The 24,066-nt window shown below is 38.3% G+C and overlaps 1 protein-coding gene across 4 annotated transcripts in view; it reads left to right on the forward strand.

The window, feature by feature from the left end:
- MFSD14B (major facilitator superfamily domain containing 14B) overlaps window positions 1–24,066 on the forward strand; it is a 118,091-nt gene that overhangs the window by 91,711 nt on the left and 2,314 nt on the right. For 3 of the 4 annotated variants that reach the window (XM_070794337.1, XM_070794338.1, XM_070794339.1), the window contains 7 exons: window positions 1,664–1,778; window positions 7,071–7,289; window positions 8,177–8,290; window positions 12,496–12,567; window positions 20,365–20,477; window positions 21,952–22,049; window positions 23,809–23,951. In XM_070794337.1, the coding sequence (XP_070650438.1) occupies window positions 1,664–1,778; window positions 7,071–7,289; window positions 8,177–8,290; window positions 12,496–12,567; window positions 20,365–20,477; window positions 21,952–22,049; window positions 23,809–23,951 (874 nt within the window). The remainder of the gene's footprint in view (window positions 1–1,663; window positions 1,779–7,070; window positions 7,290–8,176; window positions 8,291–12,495; window positions 12,568–20,364; window positions 20,478–21,951; window positions 22,050–23,808; window positions 23,952–24,066) is intronic. The other variant, XM_070794340.1, reaches the window with a different exon arrangement.

The following is a 24,066-nucleotide window of genomic DNA, read 5'->3' on the forward strand; positions in this document are numbered from 1 at the left end:
TTTCCTGATGGTCCAGTTGGAATTCTGTCTGCCAATGCACGGGACACGAGTTTGATCCCTGGCCCAGGAAGATTCCACATGCCACTGGGCAAGTAGGCCAGTGTGCCACAACTATTGAAGCCTGCGTGCCATAGAGCTGGTGCCCCACAATAAGCCACCGCAATGAGAAGCCCACCCACCACCACTCGTAAAAGCCTGCATCCAGCAACAAAGACCCAGTGCAGACAAAAATAAATTAATTTTTTAAAGGGGGGCAGGAGTCACTTTAGTGTGTACTGTATTATGTCCAGCAGCCTATTCTAAATCATAATGTGAATTTTAATTTGATCTTATTTTTTCATGATAAATAGGGAGAGAATAATTAGCATGTAATAACCAAAGTCATTTAGTTAATAAAAATGTGTTGAAATTTGTACCTGAGCTGTAACTTAGTTTTTCTGGAGCCCAAAGAATGATATTTTGGTCAGAATTCCTGTTGCTGAGATGCTGTTCCTATGTGAATAACACAGTTTAGAATGGAAGGGTCTTTTGTGTTTTGTTCATTTAGGGTTTAAATGCAACTGATAGATTTGGGGGATACTAAATGTGAGTACTCTCATTTGGTTATCTGATAGGAATTTTATGTCAATATTTGTCATGTTCTAAATGTGTTGGGTACCTATAAGGAATCATTTTGGTTCCTACCAGATAGATTTTTTAAAAATATTTTTTGGTATTGATTCTTTCTGTTCAAGAACAAGTCCTGCTTTTCTGATGCATTAGGTTTTTTGTTTTTTCAATGTCCTCTCAATATCTTACAGTTTTTTTATTTAGAATCTTAAAATGATTTTACCTCTTCTCTTCCAGTTGTCATGCAGCTGCTTCTATTGCTTGTATTGACTAATGCATAAAATAAAAATCTTTTATTATTATTAAATAAAAGTAATGATTATGGACCTATCTTCCTTATGTATATGAAGGAAATTTTATGTTTTATCCTTGAGTATCAAACTAGCTTTTGGGTTGAAAAATACTAGTTCCTATTTTGTTTAGAGATTTTCTTTTTTAAAATCAAGGGAATATCAAGTTTTGATGCCATTAGTATCAGTGGAGATGATTTGAATTTTCTCCTTAAATCTATTACATGATTAATTATATTAATAGATTTCTAATATTGAAACATCATTACATCCTAGAATTAAAACACTACTTTTTGTTCTATGAGATTCTGTTGGCTAATATTTTAACTAGATTTTTGTTAAGCATATATTTTATATGGTAGAAATTTTTTTGTCTTATATTAATTTTTAAAATTCTTCCTGCTTTTGTGTATATGTATTTTTCTCAGCTAAAACTCAGAAATTTAGAAAGTTTTCATTTATGTTCTGGCTATCATTAAAACTAACTTTACTGCATACTCCTACTTTTTCACTTTTTTTAAACTGCATGTACTGACACCCCTTGAGCAATGACAGTATTGGTATGTTTCTACTTCCTCTCCATCTTGATTATAATTTTATTAGTTGTCCTTTATATCTTTAAATATACAGGTATTTTTACAATTTATATTTTGGTTTATAACCTTTACATGATATCTTTGATTTGATTATAAAAGTGTATATACACTACTTCTCTCATGAATGCTTAAAATAATCTTTTTTTTTTTTAAATAATCTTTTTATAGGTGGTATTTTGCAATGATTTCCATATCTGGAGTCTTCTCAGTCACGTTCTCTGTGATATTTGCCTATGTAGCTGATGTCACTCAGGAGCATGAGCGAAGTACTGCTTATGGATGGGTAAGATAATAGATTATGTTTTTTAACCAGAGAAATAATAAACATTCTACTAAAAATTTACTAGAAAGTGAGCTTTTATTAAAATAGTGTTAATTACGTAAAGAAAATCCAAAACAGTTGAAATAAAAAAGGAGACTTGTGAGAAACTAAAAATAGCAAGATAGAAATTGCTACGGATTTATCCTTTGGTTTTAGTGTTGGAAGATTGGCAGGATATGTGAGTTGTCACTTGCAAAGTTTTTCTAAATGTGGTCTGATTTGTTTCTTGTTAGCTGATCTCTTAAGGAACCATAAACAGTAAACAGTTGCTGCAATCATAGATCTCTGTGCACCTAATTAGAATTGGAGAGGTGACTGAACCTCAGTTATGTTGATTCATTGTCACTGTATTACAGGTTATGTGACTAAGACACTTATTTGAATGTAGCACTACAGAAAAAGGACTACATTCATTCAGTAAATAATTTTTGAGTCAATAACAAAAGTTATAGGAGAACTTTTTGGCATAATTGAATATTAGAAAGTCACTTCTAATTTTCTTGGGCAAGATACTGGCATTGTGATTATGTAGGAGAAGAAAGACCTATAAAAGATGGCAGTCTGAAGCCATTTAGGTCAGAATGTCACAACTCTGAGAAATACTTAAGTGGTTCAAGGGGGGAAAATGACAGGTGAGCATTTGTGGGCATGTGTTCAATGTGTGAACCTCTTGGGGTATGTGGGTATGAACAGGGAAAGTTTTCCCTTCTTCCCTTTTAGGTTCTTTGAGTTAAGGGAGTGAAAGTCACTCAGTTGTGTCCAAGTCTTTGTGACACCATGGACTATACAGTCCATTGAATTCTCCAGGCCAGAGTACTGGAGTGGGATAACCTTTCCCTTCTCCAGGGGATCCTCCCAACCCAGGGATCAAACCCAGTTCTCCCGCATTGCAGGTGAATTCTTTACCAGCTGAGCCACAAGGGAAGAGTGAGCAAAATAATTAAATTGACATAAAGTTGGAGAGAACCTGGAGAAGAAAATGGCAACCCATTCCAGTATTATTACCTGGAGAAATCTGAGGAGCCTGGTGGGCTACACAGTCCATGGGGTTGCAAGAGTGAGACACGACTTAACAACTAAAACCACAGACAGATTAATAGGAGAAAAACAAATTTAATTTCATGTGTGTGGGAGTCTTACAAAGATGTGAGAGGCTCAAGGACTGTCAGCAGGTGAGGCTTATATACCATCCTGAGCTAAGGAGAAAGACTATAGGGGTCTGGGACTTCAAAGGGGAGGAAAATAATTCACAGGAAGATGAGGAGAGCAAATCAAATGTTTGCCATTACATGTAGGTAAGTCTTTCTAATATAAAAAGTTATCTTTAGTACTTAGTATCTTTATCATAGTATTATTAATATCTTTCTAATACAAAAGGTTATCTTTAGTATTTAGTATCTAATGTAAAAAGTTAACTTTAGTATTTACCAGTATTTCTTGGTATAGGTTAACTTTAGTATTTACCAGTATTTCTCCTTTCTAAGCTCTTTTAGGTTTTTATCAGCTAAGTTTAGTCCCTCAGTCCTGTCTGACTCTTAGACCCTATGGACTGCAGTGGGCTATTCTGGGAAAGGTAAAAAGCTTTGCCTGAGTCTCCTGGGTCATAATTGCCTTCTGCTTGAAAACTCAGCAGTGGCCACAGGACTGGAAAAGGTCAGTTTTCATTCCAGTCCCAAAGAAAGGCAATGCCAAAGAATGCTCAAACTACCACACAATTGCACTCATCTCACATGCTAGTAAAGTAATGCTCAAAATTCTCCAAGCCAGGCTTCAGCAATACGTGAACCGTGAACTTCCTGATGTTGAAGCTGGTTTTAGAAAGGCAGAGGAACCAGAGATCAAATTGCCAACATCTGCTGGATCATGGAAAAAGCAAGAGAGTTCCAGAAAAACATCTATTTCTGCTTTATTGACTATGCCAAAGCCTTTGACTGTGTGGATCACAATAAACTGTGGAAAATTCTGAAAGAGATGGGAATACCAGACCACCTCATCTGCCTCTTGAGAAATCTGTATGCAGGTCAGGAAGCAACAGTTAGAACTGGACATGGAACAACAGACTGGTTCCAGATAGGAAAAGGGGTATGTCAAGGCTGTATATTGTCACCCTGCTTATTTAATTTCTATGCAGAGTACATCATGAGAAACGCTGGGCTGGAAGATGCACAAGCTGGAATCAAGATTGCTGGGAGAAATATCAATAACCTCAGATATGCAGATGATACCACCCTTATGGCAGAAAGTGAAGAGGAAATAAAAAGCCTCTTGATGAAAGTGAAAGTGGAGAGTGAAAAAGTTGGCTTAAAGCTCAACATTCAGAAAACAAAGATCATGGCATCCGGTCCCATCACTTCATGGGAAATAGATGGGGAAACAGTGGAAACAGTGTCAGATTTTATCTTTCTGGGCTCCAAAATCACTGCAGATGGTGACTGCAGCCATGAAATTAAAAGACGCTTACTCCTTGGAAGGAAAGTTATAACCAACCTAGATAGCATATTCAAAAGCAGAGACATTACTTTGCCAACAAAGGTTCATCTAGTCAAGGCTATGGTTTTTCCTGTGGTCATGTATGGATGTGAGAGCTGGACTGTGAAGAAGGCTGAGTGCCGAAGAATTAATGCTTTTGAACTGTGGTGTTGGAGAAGACTCTTGAGAGTCCCTTGGACTGCAAGGAGATCCAAGCAGTCCATTCTGAAGATCAGCCCTGGGATTTTTTTGGAAAGAATGATGCTAAAGCTGAAACTCCAGTACTTTGGCCACCTCGTGCCAGGAGTTGACTCATTGGAAAAGACTCTGATGCTGGGAGGGATTGGGGGCAGGAGGAGAAGGGAACGACAGAGGATGAGATGGTTGGATGACATCACTGACTCAATGGACGTGAGTCTGAGTGAACTCCGGGAGTTGGTGATGGACAGGGGAGGCCTGGTGTGGTGTGATTCATGGGATCGCAAAGAGTCGGACACAACTGAGCGACTGAACTGAACTGAACTGAAACAATCCACATGCCAAAGTGGCACATTTTGGGGTAGCTTATTTTGCTCCCCTTTAGTGTACATTTTGTTCTTCTTTTAAGTCTCTCTGTTTGAAATGTGTATAGTAAGAAGATGGAAGAAGAAAGGTAACCTGACTGGATTGTTTAATGGTTGGAGAGGGACTGAATGCCAGAAACTCAGGTTACTTCTCTCCTGAGTCTTATTCTTTCTGTTAAATTCCACTTCCTGGAAGACAGTAAGCAGTCATTCAGTGTTGACTGAGTGAATAATTGTATGGCTCAGTGATGGACATATATGCCAATTACTGTTGTTCCACAAAACACAACAGTCATTTTTGGTTTGTTGACTTTAGACATCAGTAGTTTAAAAACTTCTCCAAGCCACTTGCCCTCTAGCTACTACTTGCTTCTCCTTCCTTCCTTCTCCCCACCTCCCCTGAATGTTTCTCACGTCATGTCCTAAAACAGAGACATCTCCTGAGTGCTGTGGAGGAGGACAGAGGGAGAAACAGATAGGAAAGCTTCAAAGAAGGCAGGATGTTCAAGGTGGGCTTTTGAAGGGTGGTCAGTGGAGTTGAAGGGTGCCAGAAGCCTCATTTATAACACTTGTGAAGCTTTTCTCAACATTGCAGGAAACACTCATTCCTCTTCAGTTTTATTAGATTTTTGTTCTTTTGCCTTCATCAGAAAAATCCCTCACAAAGCTGTTGTGCTAAGCAGTAGTATTTAAGGAAGGATTTCAGAGAGAGAGTTCTGGAACCAAAATGATCATGACTTAGTTTCCCTATCTCTAGCTCAGTTCTTCATCTGTAAAATGCCAGTTATAATAATGCCTGGTCATAGGTATGTTGAGAGAAGTTAGTTAGAGGAGCTCCCTGCTGAAGTATGCCCTCCAGGCCATAAGGCTACCTGGACTGAACCATAGGACTCAGGGTTTGGCCAATGACTAACCTTTACGTTTAACTCTGTGTGTTAGATGTTGAGATGACAAACCTGAAAAAAGAAAAAGGAAAAAAAGCTTGCAAGCTACCTTACAGATACAGAATAGAATTATGATGATAGAATTAAAAATGTCCTTTGACAAATAATGAGATATTTGTATGCTCCATGATCTTTAGTTCTTTACACTTGGAATGCTATGTAATTAAGGGCAGGAGCTCTGTTTTCTTATTTTTCTAGCACATATAAATACTCAATATTTATTGAACCAGAGAATTCCTGTTCCTCAAATTGGAATTCTATGTACTTCCTTTTTTTCCCCCAGAAATTTTTTAACTTTTGGCTTTTATAATTTTGTTATAATACTGATTTCCAATACATTGTATTTTTACAGTCACTTGGGGGTTATGGATAAAGGAAGAATATCATCGGTTACCCAGGAGTCATAATTTCAGTCATAGTTAATGATTTCTGTAGTTCCTTTTAAAACCCATTAGAAGTTTAGGTGACTGGCTTATAAATGTGCTTTTCACACTCAGTCTGGTTGTAATTTGGAGGCTGTCCACTTAAGCTTCTGAACATTCAGACTACATTTCAAAATAAAGAGAACCTTCTACATGCTTATAGGGAAGCAGTGTGAAGAAGCTTCACATGGATTCAAGTTGTAAGTGTGATCAGTTGACTCAGTGATCTTTGGTATTAGGACCTTGGGGGTGACAGCATGACAGAAACTCCTAGCCCAAGGATTTCTCTAATTAAAAAGCTTTTGAGGTCTCCCTCAACAAATCTTTTTGGATTTTTGTTGTTGTTGTTATATAGCTTTTTCTAAGACTTCCAGGGATTTCCACCCCCAGTTAGTGCTAAGGAAATGGTGAAACAGTGCACAGTTTTGGAAGATGAAATCAAGCCTAGTTTCTGAGTAATTTGTAGATTTTGTTATCAACCCTGCAAAAACTTTTTTTGTTCCTTTCTCTCTGTATCACTGTTCCCTAATTACAGAAGATTAAAATATGTATCGTTTATTTGTGGAGAAGGTTTTACAATTTTTATTTCTAAATAAATCATTTTTTAATTCGTGTAGCTTTCTAGAGTAACTTCTAGAAAGCTACAAGGATTAGAAAGTTATTTAAATTAATTAATAACTTGTGAGCAAATTCTTAAAAGAAAATTACTTTTCATTCTTAAAAGTTGTGTGCAATATAGTCCTTTTGTATTTTTACAGTTAGAGAAGGATGGTTTTAGACCCTAATTGGAAACAGGAGTGTAAGTGCGCACCTGCTGTAGAAGCAACCCTGGGTGAGAGTGTTCTTTCTCCATAGGTCTCAGCCACTTTTGCAGCCAGTCTGGTTAGCAGCCCAGCCATTGGAGCATACCTTTCTGCCAGTTATGGAGACAGCCTTGTTGTGCTAGTAGCCACAGTGGTAGCTCTTCTAGACATCTGCTTCATCTTATTGGCTGTTCCAGAATCTTTGCCAGAGAAAATGAGACCTCTCTCCTGGGGAGCCCGGATTTCTTGGAAACAAGCAGACCCTTTTGCGGTAAATAAAAACATGAAAACACTTACTTTCCTGAATATCTTTCTAAACCATGCAAATAAAAGTGCATTTCTGCAGATTCTAGCATCCTAGCAGTTGCTGGTTTATTTTTTTCTCTAGTAAAAATAGAAAAAACTTAATTGAAAATAAGGGACAGAGGTGAACGGTACACCAAAGAATATATAAAATTGATAATTCTTAAGAGTCGGACATGACTGAGTGACTGAACGAAAGTATGTAGTTACCATGAGAGACAAGAGATGCGCTTTTGGTGCACCTTTTGGTCTATTCAGACATCCTGTGTAGAAAAGGATGTAAGGATTTTGGGCAAAGGTATAATATTGAAAAAGTTGTTACTAGTCAGAGAATCTTGTCACTGACCCCATGCCTGGAGCACATTTATTTTTCTGCCAATTGTGTGGGCAAATTTATTATTAACATTTTAAAGAATAAATTTATGTGTAATGAAAAACCTGTAATGTTTGTGGCTTTAAAGGAGTTGTATTATGAGTAAAAAGAGATGCGATTTTCTTAAAAGGTTCTGTAGCAGTGTGTTTTTTTTTATTTTTCAGAGGCTGTTCATAGTAGGTTCAGGGTTTGTTTCAGTATGTGAACCAGTATTGTTAACAAAGATGAGCAAAAATGTTTTTTTTTAAAAAGAGAAAAGACTGTAATATTTGAAATATGTACCTCTGAAATTAGGACTTGTAACGTCCTTAGAGAGGTGGTAATAGATTTAATGTTAAGGCTTACTTCCTTTTTTAATCCATTCATCTTTTGTTATCCACCTTAAGAAATCAAAAAACAGTGAAGCTAATATCCCAGAATATCAGTGACATCAGTATCTATTTGCTTTTTATTTTTCTGTTTCTGTTTCTGCTTATTTCTAGTCACTGAAGAAAGTTGGAAAAGACTCTACCATTTTGCTAATCTGCATCACTGTTTTTCTTTCATACCTTCCTGAAGCTGGACAGTATTCAAGTTTTTTTCTCTATCTCAGGCAGGTGAGTAAGGAATGCCGGAAAATCAGAGATTGGTATCTGTCTTAAAGTGTTTTATGGAAAAACCCCAGGTAGCTCAGCTGGTAAGAATCCACCTACTATGCACGAGACCTGGGTTCAATTCCTGGGTTGGGAAGATCCCCTGAGGAGGGCATGGAAACCCACTCCAGTATTTGTGCATAGAGAATCCCCATGGACAGAGGAGCCTGGTGGGCTACAGTCCGTGGAGTCACAAAGAGTCAGACATGACTGAGCAGCTAAGCGCACAGCGTTGTAAGAGGAAAAAATGTGTTGACTTACTTCTAGTTGTAAATGTAGGTGCTGACATATAATTAGTAGTCAGGAGACCTCTAGTCCAATAATTTTTTAAAATAAAATGTTTACTGTGGGAAAAATTTCCTTGAAAATTATGAGAATTACACAAAAAGAATTAGTAGAAACAGAATTTATTAAATCTTTAATAATATTCATTAAATTTCAGAGAGGTAAAATTTATTTCAGAAGAACCATGACCCCTGGGTCTAATCGATCACATTCAGTTTGCTTAGCCATCTACAGTAGGCCACTATAGGGACTTTCCTTGCAGTCCAGTGGTTAAGATTCCATGCTTCCAATGCAGATGATGTAGGTTCAGTCCCTGGTTGGGGAAGTGAGATCCTACGTGTTGAAACCACCCCCACCTGCCCCCGACACACACAGTCCCCACTAAAAACAAAAACACACCACTGTGGACTTCAAGGTAGGCCACAAATAATGACCAAAGTAATCTTTTCTGTCTTCTGATTTTTCTCCCTTTAAAAGTTTATGCTTCACATTTTCCCCCAAAAGGCAGTTGACTTAAGGCAAGTAAAAAAAGTTTGCTTTTCCAACTGCTGTCTTAGGTCTCTGGGGTTGCTCAGCATTGCAATCCTGCCTTGGTCTTTCACTGATTTCACTGGAAGTCCTTCTCCTAATGGTTTACTCCACTTTTTCAGAGCAAGCCTCCCCCTAAGATAAATTCCTCTATTTTTAGAGATATTTCAAATAAAATTTGTTAAGTTTGCCACTCATGGTTTTCCTGAGAGTGTGAGACTATAATATTTTATATGGTAGAACATTTAAGTAAAGCTTTTTTTTCAAGCAGTTCTTTTTTTGTTTTACACATTTATGGTTGGAGGATGCTGGAGATATAGAGGGAAAAGTAGTGAGATACTGTTATTAGTGTGTGTGTGTGTGTGTGTTTTTATACTTGCTTAGTCAGTCTGTTGTGTCCAACTCTTTGTGGCCCCATGGACTGTAACCCACCAGGCTCTCTGCCCATGGAATTTTCCAGGCAAGAATACTGGAGTGGGGTTTTTCCTAACTCCAGGGAATCTTCCTGATCCAAGGATCAAACCCATGTCTCTTGCATCTCCCACACTGGCAGATGGATTCTTTACTACTGGCGCCCCCTGGGAAGCCCAGGTGTTAAATGTAGAAAATTACATATGCATCTCTAAATGTACATTTAATGTGGAAAATAATGTAGGAAAAATGGGTAAGCCCAAGGAAGAAAGTAAAAAAAAGTCTCCTTTCTTCACATGTATAGTTAATAACAGTGACTATTTTCTTCTCTATCCATTTTTCCTATACATATGCTTTTATCACCGTCAACAACAACAGTTACAACAAATCAGAATAATTCTGTTGTTCTGTATTTATGCTCACTTTTTAGAGCTAACATATAATTAACACACATGTATTTTTAGTTTAAATTGTGTTTACTTATAAATCATCTATTTTATAAGAAAATATAATATCCAGTATATATTTAATATCGAGTATATATTTAAAACTTTATTCAACAATAAAAAGACATATAACAACTAAAAAAGTAGGCAAAAGATTTTGAATACATATTTCTTCAAGGTAAATATACAAATGGCCAATAAGCACATGAGAGGATGGCTAACACCATTACCCATCAAGGAAATCAAACACACCCGCTAAGAAAGCTGTAATAAAAAGGAAACAACGACCTAGGATATGGAGAAATGGCAACCCTCATACATGCTGGTGTGAATGTAAAATGGAGTAGCCACTGTGGAAAAGAGCCTGGTGGTTCCTCAGAGTGTCCAGCATAGGGTTCCCAGCAAATCTATTTCTAGGTATATAGCCAAGAGAATTGAAGCCAAGAGAATTGAAAACACCTATCTGTACAAAAACTCTTAACACAAATTATTATTCATATAGCTAAAAAGTAGAAGCAAAATAGAAATAGCCTATCTGCCTATTAACTGATGAAATGGATCAACAAACATGATACATCTGTACAATGCAATGTACAGATATTTTTTTTTGGCAATAAAAAGCAATGAAGCACTGATACATGCTACAACATGGGTGAACTTTGACAACGTTATGTTAAGTGAAAGAACCCAGAACCATATATAGTGTGATTCCATTTGTATGAAATGCTCTGAATAAATACAGAGAGACAGGAAATAGATTACTGACTGGGTGGTGGGGTAGGTTGTGGGAATGGGACTCCTAATGGGGTACCATGTTTCTTTGAAGAGTGATGAGAACTTCTAAAAAGATCATGGTAATAATTGCTCAACTCTGTATCAATACTGTACTGTGCTTAGTTGCTCAGTTGTGTCCAGCTCTTTGGTACCCCATGGACTGTAGCCCACCAGGCTCCTCTGTCCATGGGGATTCTCCAGGCAGGGAGTGGGTTGCTGTGCTGTCCTCCAGGAGTTCTTCCCAACCCAGGGATCGAACCCAGGTCTCCCACATTGCAGGCAGATTCTTTACCATGTAAGCCACCAGGGAAACCCATATCAATACTAAAACCATTGAATTGTGCACTTGTAATGGGTGGATTGTACGGTATTTTTAATTCTACCTCAATAAAGCTGTTTTAGAAATATATTTATTGGGAGAATAAGGGGGGGTGGGCTAGGTTTTGGGGGTTAGTAGATACAAACTTTTACATATAGAATGAATGAACAAAAAAGTCCTACTATATAGTACAGTGTATATGGCACACTGTATATTCAGGGAAAAGAATATAAGAAAGAATGTATAGTATTTATAACTGAGTCACTTTGCTATATAGCACAAGTTAATACAACATTGTAAATCAACTGTACTTCAATTAAAAAATACATATATGGGCTTCCCTGGTGGCTCAACAGTAAGGACTCTGTCTGCAGTGCCGGAGACGTGGGTTCTATCCTGAGTTGGGAAGATCCCCTACAGAAGGAAATGGCAACCCACTCTGGTATTCTTGCCTGAGAAGTCCCATGGACAGAGGAGCCTGGTAAGCTACAGTCTATGGGGTTGCAAAAGTCAACATGACTTAGCAACTAAACCACCACCACCATAGAGTCCAATTTTTTTAATTGCATTCAATTAGAGAGTGATGGAATAGTGTTAATGTCAGCAGCACTGGTTTGGGAACCAGAAGTTCTGGCTCTCTTTCATTAGCTAATTGTGTGATTTGAAGCAAGATAATCATTTATGAAGTGTGAAGATTACTTACAATTATTCTTAAAATTTTTCTGGGTTTTATGGTTTTAATAGATGGCAAGTTAGCTTTAAAAACTTGATGTTTAAAACTTAAAAGTTTCAGGCATTTCATAGCTGCTCTTAAGATTAAGAGGCTTAGAAATCATTGCTAGCTAACTTTGGCTGCTCATTGGAATAACCATGAGAGCTTTTTAAAACATACCTGTGTCTGGGCCCAGAGAGTCTGATTTAATTGATATCAAGCGAGTTCCAGCATCTCTCTTCTCCCCTTTCCCTTTCTCGGTTGCCCACATGATTTTAATATGCAACCAAAGTTGAGAGCCACTTAACTCTCCAAGTGAACATATTCTATGTTGACAGCATCAAAAATCAAATTTTTCTTTTCTTCATTTTTTTCCCTAGTAGTGGATAATGTTACATAGTTCTTGGTGGATTGTAGAGGGGAAAGCATATGAAAACAGTAGGGAGACCTGTAATAGAAAATATTGTGCTAGTAGTTAATCTTAGTTATATTAAAGTGTGCCTGCTTACAGTGATTTCTCATGGCAGATTTAGCTATAAATTATTGGTTAAATAGGTTTAGCTTTGAGCACCGCCTAAATTTCCATTATCAAGGTTTCATGAACTTTCCTCAACTATTCTATAGCTTTAATGGAACATAACATTTCTTATTATTTATATAATGTCTATATTGCAAAATGTGTTCATTTTCACAGGTCATAGGATTTGGATCTATTAAAATTGCAGCTTTCATAGCCATGGTAGGAATTCTATCTATTGTGGCTCAGGTGAGTGTTATTTTACCATCCACCCCACTTTTTTTTTTTTTTTTTTTAACATTTTTAATCTGAAATAACTATAGATTCACAGGAAGCTGCAAAGAGATATTCAGGAAGATTTCTTGCACCCCTACATCAGTTCCGCTCCTTCCCTGCCATGGTAGCATGTTATATAGCTATGAGCAATATCATACCCACTGTATCCACTGATGTGGATACAGATCATAGAATTATTCTCTTTTTAATAAAATCTGGAGGTTGTGATATAGGAGGAATTTAATATAAATTTTTAAAAATTAATTTTTTAATTGAAGTATAATTGCTTTACAGAATTTTATTGCTTTCTGTCAAACATCAACATGAATCAGCCATAGGTATACATATGTTCCCTCCCTCTTAAACCTCACTCCCATCTCCCTCTCCATCCCACCCCTCTAGCTGATGCAGAGACCCTGTTTGATTCCCCTGAGACATACAGCAAATTCCCATTGGCTATCTATGTTACATATGGTAATGTAAGTTTCCATGTTACTCTCTCCCTACATCTCACCCTCTACAGCCCTCTCCCTGTGTCCATAAGTCTATTCTTTATGTCTGTTTCTTCTTCGCTGCCCTCTAAATAAATTCTTTGGTACCATCTTTCTAGATTCTATATATGTGCGCTAGTGTACAATATTTATCTTTCTCATTCTGACTTACCTCACTCTGTATAATAGGCTCTAGGTTCATCCATCTCATTAGAACTGGCTCAAATTCCTTTTTGTGGCTGAATAATATTTCATTATGTTGTGTACCATAACTTCTTTATCCATTCCTTTGTCGATGAACATCTAAGTTGTTTCCAGTTCTGGGGTATGTATGGCTGCGGCAAGGACAGTCTGATTCTCATTCCATTTAGGCTGCCACAGATCAGCTGCTTCACTCTCAGCCTTAAGTGTTTCTCCTCTGACCTAGCCAATTGCCCTAATGTGGGGATCGGATCCCTGCTTCATTTCCCAACCTGCCAAGGGCAGGTCCGGTCCTACTAACACTCCTGTTTTTCCCCCTAGTTCCTTCATCCTACTGAGTTTTGTGTGGTTCTATATATTCTTTTCCATTGGTCAGGTACCCCTGTCTGCTCTCAGCTTGTGTTCTGCAAGTACTTCTGTGTCTGAAGGTATATTCCTGATGTATCCATAGAGAGAGATGTACTCCACATCCACTCCTCCACCATCTCGTTCCTTTTAGAATTTAATATAAATTTTTAGTGCTTTTTAGAATATGTGTGGTTACCCCTAATGCATAGGTTTGGCACATAAAAATTTGCTTTTATAGCCACCAACCACAGTCTTTCTCCACTGGTCTGAAATTAACCAGAAGAATGTTTCAATATTATTTTAATACTGAAAAAAAGTGAAAGGGAAAAACAAGTGAAAATTTGTAAATATTACAATTTTTGCTATCCACAAAACTGAAGAAATATGGTAAGTCATTATGTTAGGATTGTATGTAATTACTTCATGGCAGTTAGAGGGGGGAAAAGTAGAAGTAGTGAGAGATTTCCTCTTCGTGGGCTCTAAAATCACTGCAGATGGTGACTGCAGCCATGAAATCAGAAGACATTTCTTCTTGGCAGGAAAGCGGTGACAAACCTAGACAGTGTGTTGAAAAGCAGAGACATCACCCTACTGGCAAAGGTCCGTAATAGTCAAGGCTATGATCTTCCCAGTGATCACGTACAGTTGTGAGAGCTAGACAGTAAAGAAGACAGAGCACCAAATAACTGATGCCTTCCAACTGTGGTGCTGGAAAAGACTCCTAAGAGTCCCTTGGACAGCAAGGAAATCAAACTAGTCAATCTTAAGGGAAATCAACCCTGAATCCTCTTTGGAAGGACTGGTGCTGAAGCTGAAACTCCAGTATTTGGTTATCTGATGTACACAGCAGACTCATTGGAAAAAACCCCTCATGCTGGGAAAGATTGAGGGCAGAAGTAAAAAAAGGCATCAGAGGATGGATGGATGGATGGCATCACCAATGCAATGGACATGAACTTGGGTAAATTTCAGGAGATGATGAGGGACAGGGAGGCCGGTGTGCTGCAGTCCATGAGGTTGCAGAGTTTGACATGACTAGGCAACTGAACAACAACAATTAAACGTTTCCCCATCTTTATAAATCAGATCAGATCAGTCGCTCAGTCATGTCCAACTCTTTGCGACCGCATGAATCACAGCACGCCAGGCCTCCCTGTCCATCACCAACTCCCGGAGTTCCCTGAGACTCATGTCCATCGAGTCAGTGATGCCGTCCAGCTATCTCATCCTCTGTCGTCACCTTCTCTTGCCCCCAATCCCTCCCAGCATCAGAGTCTTTTCCAATGAGTCAACTCTTCGCATGAGGTGGCCAAAGTACTGGAGTTTCAGCTTTAGCATCATTCCTTCCAAAAAAATCCCAGGGCTGATCTCCTTCAGAATGGACTGGTTGGATCTCCTTGCAGTCCAAGGGACTCTCAACAGTCTTCTCCAACACCACAGTTCAAAAGCATCAATTCTTCGGCACTCAGCCTTCTTCACAGTCCAACTCTCACATCCATACATGACCACAGGAAAAACCATAGCCTTGACTAGACGAACCTTTGTTGGCAAAGTAATGTCTCTGCTTTTGAATATGCTGTCTAGGTTGGTTATAACTTTCCTTCCAAGGAGTAAGCGTCTTTTAATTTCATGGCTGCAGTCACCATCTGCAGTGATTTTGGAGCCCAGAAAAATAAAGTCTGACACTGTTCCCACTGTTTCCCCATCCGTTTCCCATGAAGTGATGGGACCGGATGCCATGATCTTCGTTTTCTGAATGTTGAGCTTTAAGCCAACTTTTTCACTCTCCACTTTCACTTTCATCAAGAGGCTTTTTATTTCCTCTTCACTTTCTGCCATAAGAGTGGTGTCATCTGCATATCTGAGGTTATTGATATTTCTCCCAGCAATCTTGATTCCAGCTTGTGTTTCTTCCAGTCCAGCATTTCTCATGATGTACTCTGCATATAAGTTAAATAAACAGGGTAAAAATATACAGCCTTGATGTACTCCTTTTCCTATTTGGAACCAGTCTGTTGTTCCATGTCCAGTTCTAACTGTTGCTTCTTGACCTGCATACAGATTTCTCAAGAGGCAGATCAGGTGGTCTGGTATTCCTATCTCTTTCAGAATTTTCCACAGTTTATTGTGATCCACACAGTCAAAGGCTTTGGCATAGTCAATAAAGCAGAAATAGATGTTTTTCTGGAACTCTCTTGCTTTTTCCGTGATCCAGCAGATGTTGGCAATTTGATCTCTGTTTTCTCTGCCTTTTCTAAAACCAGCTTGAACATCTGGAAGTTCACGGTTCACATATTGCTGAAGCCTGGCTTGGAGAATTTTGAGCATTATTTTACTAGCGTGTGAGATGAGTGCAATTGTGCGATAGTTTGAGCATTCTTTGGCATTACCTTTCTTTGGGATTGGAATGAAAACTGACCTTTTCCAGTCCTGTGGCCACTGCTGAGTTTTCCAAATTTGCTGGCATATTGAGTGCAGCACTTTCACAGCATCATCTTTCAAGATTTGGAATAGCTCAACTGGAATTCTATCACCTCCACTAGCTTTGTTCGTAGTGATACTTTCTAAGGCGCACTTGACTTCACATTCCAGGATGTCTGGCTCTAGGTCAGTGATCACACCCTTGTGATTATCTGGGTTGTGAAGCTGTTTTTTGTACAGTTCTTCTGTGTATTCTTGCCATCTCTTCTTAATATCTTCTGCTTCTGTTAGGTCCATACCATTTCTGTCCTTTATCAAGCCCATCTTTATAAATACAGAACCACAAAAAGCAGGGCATATGTGTTTTGAGTTAATTCACTGCTATGCTTAGGTACATTCACTATATTGTATGGGATGGCAGAGAGGCTGTTTTCCTGAAATAGCTATGTTGTTCAGTTGCTAAGTCATCTCCAACTTTTTATGACCCTGTGAACTGCAGCATGTAAGCTCTGTCCTCCACTATTGCCCAGAGCTTGATCAAATTCATGTCCATTGAGTCAATGATGCTATCTAATCATCTCATCCTCTGTAGCCCCCTTTTCCTTTTGCCTTCAATCTTCCCAGCATCTGGATCTTTTCCAGTGAATTGGCTCTTACCATCAGGTGCCCAAACTATTGAGCTTCAACCTTAGCATTTGTCCTTCCAATGAGTATCCAGGGTCGATTTCCTTTAGGGTTGACTGGTTTGATCTCCTTGTAGTCCAAGAGACTCTGAAGAGTTTTCTCCAGCACCAAATTTGAAAGCATCGATTCTTCAGTGCCCAGCCTTCTTTATGACACAGCTTACAACCGTATGTGACTACAGAAAAACCATAGCATTGACTATACGGACCTTTGTCAGCAAAGTGATGTCTCTGCTTTTTAATATGCTGTCTATGGTTGTCATAGCTTTCCTTCCAAGGAGCAAGTGTATTTTAACTTCCTGGCTACAGTCACTGTCCACAGTGATTTTGGAGCCCAAGAAAATAAAATCTGTCACTGTTTCCACTTTTTCCCCTTTTATTTGCTCTGAAGTGATGGGACTGGATGGCTTGATCTTAGTTTTTTTAATGTTGAGTTTCAAGCCAACTTTTTCACTCTCATCAACAGGCTCTTTAGTCCCTCTTTGCTTTCCTACCATTAGAATGGTGTCATCTGCATATCTGAGGTTGTTGCTATTTCTCTTAGCAGTCTTGATTCCATCTTGTGATTCATCAAGCTCAGCATTTCTCATGATATACTTGGCATATAAATTAAATGAGCAGGGTGACAATATACAGCCTTCACGTACTTCTTTCCTGATTTGGAACCCGTCAGTTGTTCCATGTCCAATTCTTACTTTGCTTCTTGACTTACATACAGGTTTCTTGGGAGACAGGTAAGGTGATCTGGTATTCCCATCTCTTTAAGAATTTTCCACAGTTTGCTGTTTTCCACACAATCAAAGGCTTTAGAATAGTCAGTGAAGCAGAAGTAAATGTTTTTCTGGAAGTCCCTTGCTTTCTCTATGATCCATCTATTGTTGGCAATTTGATCTCTCATTCTTCTGCCTTTTCTGATCCCAGCTTGAACATCTGAAAGTTCTTGATTCATGTACTGCTGAAGCCTTGCTTGAAGTATTTTAAGCATAATCTTGAAAGCATGTGAAATGAGTGCAATTGTATGGTAGTTTGAACATTATTTGACATTGCCCTTCTTTGGGATGGAATGAAAACACCTTTTCTAGTCCTGTGGCCACTGTTCAGTTTTCCAAATTTGCTGATTTACTGAAACAACAACTTCTTATCTCTCCTTGCTACTTTCTGCATTCAGTTGAGTATATCTCTCCCTTTCTCCCTTTCCTTTCATTCTCTCCTTTCCTCAGCTATTTGTAAAGCCTTTCAGACAATCACTTTGCCTTCTTACATTTCTTTTTCTTTTGAGATGGTTTTGGTCATTGACTCCTGTACAGTGTTACAAACCTCCATCCATAGTTCTGTAGTTACTCTACCAGATCTATTGAGTCTATTCATCATCTTCATTGTATAATCATAAGGGATTTGATTTAGATCTTATCAGAATGGCTCAGTGGTTTTCCCTACTTTCTTCAGTTTTAGCCTGAATTTTACAATGATGAGATGATGATCTGAGCCACAGTCAGCTCCAGGTCTTGTTTTTGCTGAGTGTATAAAGCTTCTCCATCTTTGGCTACAAAGAATATAATCAACCTGACTTCAGTATTGACTATTTGGTGAAATCCATGTGTAGAGCCATCCCTTGTATTGCTAGAAGAGGGTGTTTGCTACGACCAGTGCAGTCTTTTGGCAAAAGTCTGTTAGCTTTGGCCCTGCTTCATTTTGTACTCAAAGGCCAAATTTGCCTGTTACTACAGATATCTCTTGACTTCCTACTTTTGCATTCCAGTCCCCTATAATGAAAAGGACATCTTTTTTTGGTGTTAGTTCTAGAAGGTCTTGTAAGTCTTCAGAGAACTATTTGACTTCAGTTTCTTCAGCATTAGTGGTTGGAGCATAGACTTGGATTACTGTGATGTTGCAATGGTTTGCTTTGAAAATGAACTGAGATCATTTTATAGTTTTTATGATCGCACCCAAGTACTGTGTCTTGGACTCATTTGTTGACTATAAGGGCTACCCCATTTCTTCTAAGAGATTCTTGCCCACAGTAGTAGATATAATGGTCATCTGAATTAAATTCACCCGTTCCAGTCCATTTTAGTTTACTGATTCCTAAAATGTCGATGTTCACTCTTCAATCTTGTGCTTGACTACGTCCAACTTGATTCATAAACATAACATTCCAGGTTCCTATGCAGTATTGTTCTTTATAGCATCAGACTTTTCTTTGATCACCAGATACATCCACAGCTAAGTGTCATCCCTGTTTTGTCCAACCCACATAATCCTTTCTGCACCTATTCATAATTGCCCTCTGATCTTCCCCAGTAGCATATTGCATTCCTTCTGACTTGGGGGGCTCATCTTCTGGTGTCATATCTTTTTGCCTTTTCATACTGCTCGTGAGGTTCTCCAGGCAAGAACACTGAAGGAGTTTGCCAGTCCCTCCTCCAGTGGACCACCTTCTCTCAGAACTCTTCACTATGACCTGTCTGTGATGGATGGCCCTGCAGGGCATGGCTCATAGCTTCATTGAGTTATGCAAGCCCCTTCACCACAAGGCTGGGATCTATGAAGGGGCTATATGCTGTTTTAAAGCATGGTAGACCATGTGGAACACTCTTCTGTGATAAGTGTATCTGGAAGAGAAATGAGAATGCCACAAATACCTCATAGGAATACATTCAGGTAAATACCTTTTACTTTTTAACTCTTACCAGTCTGTGTAAATTATGTTAAACTTTCAAGTTGCTTATGATTTTTTTTTTATATTAACTCTGGTTAATTAGCCCAGATTCATCTTTTATCTTATCCCCTTTCAGTCTATCTCACTTACTTTTTTAGCAGGCTCAGAGAGTAAAGAATCTGCCTGCAGTGTGGGAGACCCGAGTTCAATTTCTGGGTTAGGAAAGTCCCCTGGAGAAGAGAATGGCAACTCACTCTGGTATTCTTGCCTAAAGAATTCCATGGATAGAAGAGGCAGGCATTCTGTAGTCCATGGGGTTGCAAAGACTCAGAGATGACTGAGTGACTAATGCATTTTATATTTGTTAAAATCATATTTGTATCAATCCAACTTTGTGAAACTGTTAACTCCCACCAATTGGACTACAAGGAGGTCAAAGCAGTCAATCCTAAAGGAAATCAACCCTGAATATTCACTGGAAGGAGTGAAGCTGAAGCTTTAATACTTTGGCCACCTGATAACAAAGAGCCAACTCATTATAAAAGACCCTGATACTGGGAAACATTGAAGGCAGGAGGAGAACGGGGCAACAGAGGATGAGATGGTTCAATGGCATCAACGACTCAATGGACATAAGTTTGAGCAAACTCTGGGATATAGTGGAGGACAGTGCAGCCTGATGTGCTGCAGTCCATGGGGTCGAAGAGTTAGTGACTGAACAGCAACAAGCAACACATAAACAGATTTTTGGGGAGGAGGCTGAAGGCCCTGAGCCCAAGTCAGTTTGGGAAGCCCTTGAAGCTTCACTCCTTTTGGAGCTGCATCAGTACTATATGGTTTCCAAGGTCTCAGGTCAAGTGGGCTGCAATTAGAGGTTCTTGATCACCATTAATGGGCTTTTCCACAGAGCTTGCATCAGATCTCTGTGCTTATATGATTTCTAATGATTATCCCCTTTGCTTTGCAGACGGTCTTTCTTACTAGCTTGATGAGATCATTAGGGAATAAGAACACTGTTCTCCTTGGTTTGGGCTTCCAGATGTTCCAGTTAGCCTGGTATGGTTTTGGATCTCAAGCATGGTAAGTCTCTCCAATAGATTCTCATGACAGATTGATCTTTTAGAGGAGCTTGAATTAGTTGAGTGTTCGTGCAAAAGAAGCAGGAGTTACTTTACTAGCATAGTGTATTCAAAATTTCAAAAACCCTTTAGCCTTAGTTTGAGGAAGGGTACAGCTAGATAATTCCACATTATTCAGACAGATTACCTTCACCTCAGCAAGCTTCAGTGAGATGTTACTTAACTAAATATATGTATCTCTTTCTCCAGCCCTCCAAAAAAATTTTTATGCCTAATTGTTAAACACATTTGTCAGTTTTTGGTGACAGCACATATAGTCAAAAAGAAAACAAGGAAAAATGACTGATTATGGCAGGATTTACTGCTATAATTAGCTGAGTGACATTGGCCAGTGACATAATCTTTATAATACAAAGTATGTGAGTTAGATGAACACTAAGATCTCCTCCAAAAGCTTCTGTACCCAGAGGCAGTTATTACTTCTAACAGTTAGATTCCTGTTAATAGGAAAGCAAGTCAAATTAAGCCCTGTGCAATAAGAAAAAGTAAAAAGAAGTGAGTACTGTTTTGTTGCGTGGCAAGTTTCCTTATGTGCCTATTACCAAATACTACAGTTCATATCTTCACTTAAAATGTTTGACTTGGTCCTTATTTTCCAACTGGAAATGAATGACACAGTTTAGAACTTTAAATGCTTTAGGTGGTTAGTAGTAGATTCTTCTTGTTCTTGGAAACCTTAATTTTAGTCCTAGGAACTTTGGTTCAACAGCTGATTCTATCAACCTAAAGGGTTTCTCCTTTTAAGTAAGGTTATTCTTGTCATCCCCAAGACAGTCTGGCCAAACAGGTTTTTAGCTCAATTGGCACTGGACTTTGCTCACACTCACGCTTAATACTAACACACATATAAGTTCAAAGGAACATAAGTTCCTTTCATTGAGACAAAGGTCTAAAGGAAGCAGACTTAGAAGTCTGCAAGATGCCATCCTGAACTCCAGGTCTCCATTTTTCTCAGTTGGTTGCACATAACACTTTATTGAGGGTAGGAAACTGAGCAGCCTAAGGGCAGTTTGGAGGCGAGCCTTTGGAAAGTACAAAGAAAAAAGTGGAAAATTGGTGAGAAAAAGTGTGGCTTTACAGAAACAAGAAATCCTTTTGAATTTCATTGAGCTTGCATTTAAAGATGACAATAGAGAAACCAGGAAGAAAAACATATTTTGACAGGTAAGATAAAGAAATGAAACTTTCCCAGCTCATGAAGTGATCAGTATTAGTATAAACAGTGTGCTGTGTAACGTTCTACGTTTAAAAAAAAAAAAAAAAAAAAAAAAAACAATTTTCAAAGAGGAAAAAAAATAAATACAACTTAATATAAGACAACAGAAAGCATTTTGTGCTTTTGCCGCTTGTACTCTGAACAGCTCTCTCACTGGGGCTGGCCTGCCGCCTGACCACAGCCTGACCTGTCATTGCAGGATGATGTGGGCAGCAGGGATTGTGGCCGCCGTGTCCAGCATTACGTTCCCAGCAGTCAGTACCCTCGTCTCTCAGAACGCAGACTCAAACCAGCAAGGTGAGGTCACTGTCCCCCTCACTGTTTCTTTCCCTCAGTGGAGATGTACCTGCCAGAATCATGAGCATCTCTGATGTCTTTCCACATCAGCATAGAAACAGGTTACAGCTGTATGGTCCCTGCTGAACAATCATACCTCTTTACTTTGACAAATAGGAAAATTCTCTTTTCCTTCCTGATTTGATTTTATACTCATATTTTTGAAATCTGGACACAGCAAGTCAGAATACTTAGAAATACAACTATCTAATTTCTCTTTTCAGTTTTGACTCTTCTTTTATGTTACTGTCAGAATTTACTAGACTATACTCATATTTTAACAAATATCTGTTAAATAATTGATAGACTAGCTACTAAAACAATGAGTTCTTTATTTAATCACTGTAATCACTGAAGTTTCTTTAATTTGGAATCACTCAAAGTCCATTATTTACTCAGTTTAGAAAATGATTCTCTGAGCAAATAAATCTGCGTAGTTCTTGATATTTGAATTGCAGAGTGAGAGACAAAAGTAAGATGACTCTATAGAGTAGCACTGTAAATGTCTAGACTCTTCATCCTTCTTGTGCCTCTGGCTTCCCTATCAGGTACTTCTTACTGCTGAAATTAATTATTTTTCTTCTCCATCACTTAATGGTTTACCTGACTATAGTCAGAAAATAGTGAATTTTAGAAGAAGAAAAAATTTATGTCTTAGAGATCTTTAAAAAGTTTCAATAAAAAAAGAAACTAGACTGGAAAAGATAGTTTATTGGTTGCACTTATTTTTTCACATTGGAAATTAGCCATTTTATTCATATCTACTTTTGTTTTTTATTTTTTTTAACAACAGATCCATGCTGGTTATCTATTTTAAATATAGCAGTTATCATTTGAAGACCTCAAATCTGTGTTTTATCCTGTTACGGTCACTTAGCTGACAGCATCCTTGGGAGATGCTGTGGTTGAAGTAAAGGCATGAGCTATCTGAAGGATGGGCATTGCCTGGGCTCTAAGAGACTCTTATCTTGTCTCTCAGGGCATGAATTTGCTTTGGCTTCTTTTATGCTTACATGTATTAATACAGATGTTTCTAAATGTCAACAAATAAACTTATTAGAACACAGTATATTAGGTTGAATTATATTTGACTGTTTTTGACTTACAGAAATATCTATCTCATGATTCATGCTAATTTTTTACCTGCCACATGAGACACCAGAGATACCTAGAAATTGACACTTCTGGAATTTTTCAGTACAGGTGTACTTGGAGTACAGCTATCACTGTGAGGAACAGAATCTGTCAGAAGGTGCTAGAAGCACACAGATTCAGGACCCCTATGGACTGACACTTGGGCAGGGATCCAAGATGCAAAGGACAGATTTTTGTTGTAAAAGCACCATTAAATAAGTAGAAGAGGAAAATCTCAATCCGTAAAAAAGTAGAAATTGCCTATAAATTGAGAGTATTAAAATTTTTCATTTTATCATTCCGTATTTATAGGAAGATCTGTTGTTCAGGGGGGAATTCAGCCTCAAAGGGATTTTAGAGACATTGGTGTCATTTCATATCCTTATAGATCTTAGGACAGGTAGTGAGGAGAGTATTGTAAGGGCATAGAAAAGGACAAGATTTGTACAATGAATGGATATCAGTATGATGGGTACTCAGTCCAGCTTAATCAGTATTTTATAGTTTGAAAAAAAGGGCTCTAAAGTCTCCAATCTTGAGATGCTTTTCTGAGAAGACTGGCTCCCTTTTCTTTGTTCTGACTTAGGAGTTGCCCAGGGTATCATAACTGGAATAAGAGGACTCTGTAATGGACTGGGGCCAGCCTTGTATGGCTTCATATTCTACATGTTCCATGTGGAACTGACTGAGTTGGAACCAGAATTGATTTCTAACAATGCCGCCCTACAGGTAATTTGGTAATAAGCCTAGTTTTTAACAATTGTATCTGATTAGAGCAAAATCTTGTGACCTTAAATTTGGAAAGTGTTCTTATTTTTATAATATTACTATTGTATTTGACAGT

Source organism: Bos indicus, chromosome 8, assembly GCF_029378745.1.
Source record: "Bos indicus isolate NIAB-ARS_2022 breed Sahiwal x Tharparkar chromosome 8, NIAB-ARS_B.indTharparkar_mat_pri_1.0, whole genome shotgun sequence".
Lineage (NCBI taxonomy): Eukaryota > Metazoa > Chordata > Mammalia > Artiodactyla > Bovidae > Bos > Bos indicus.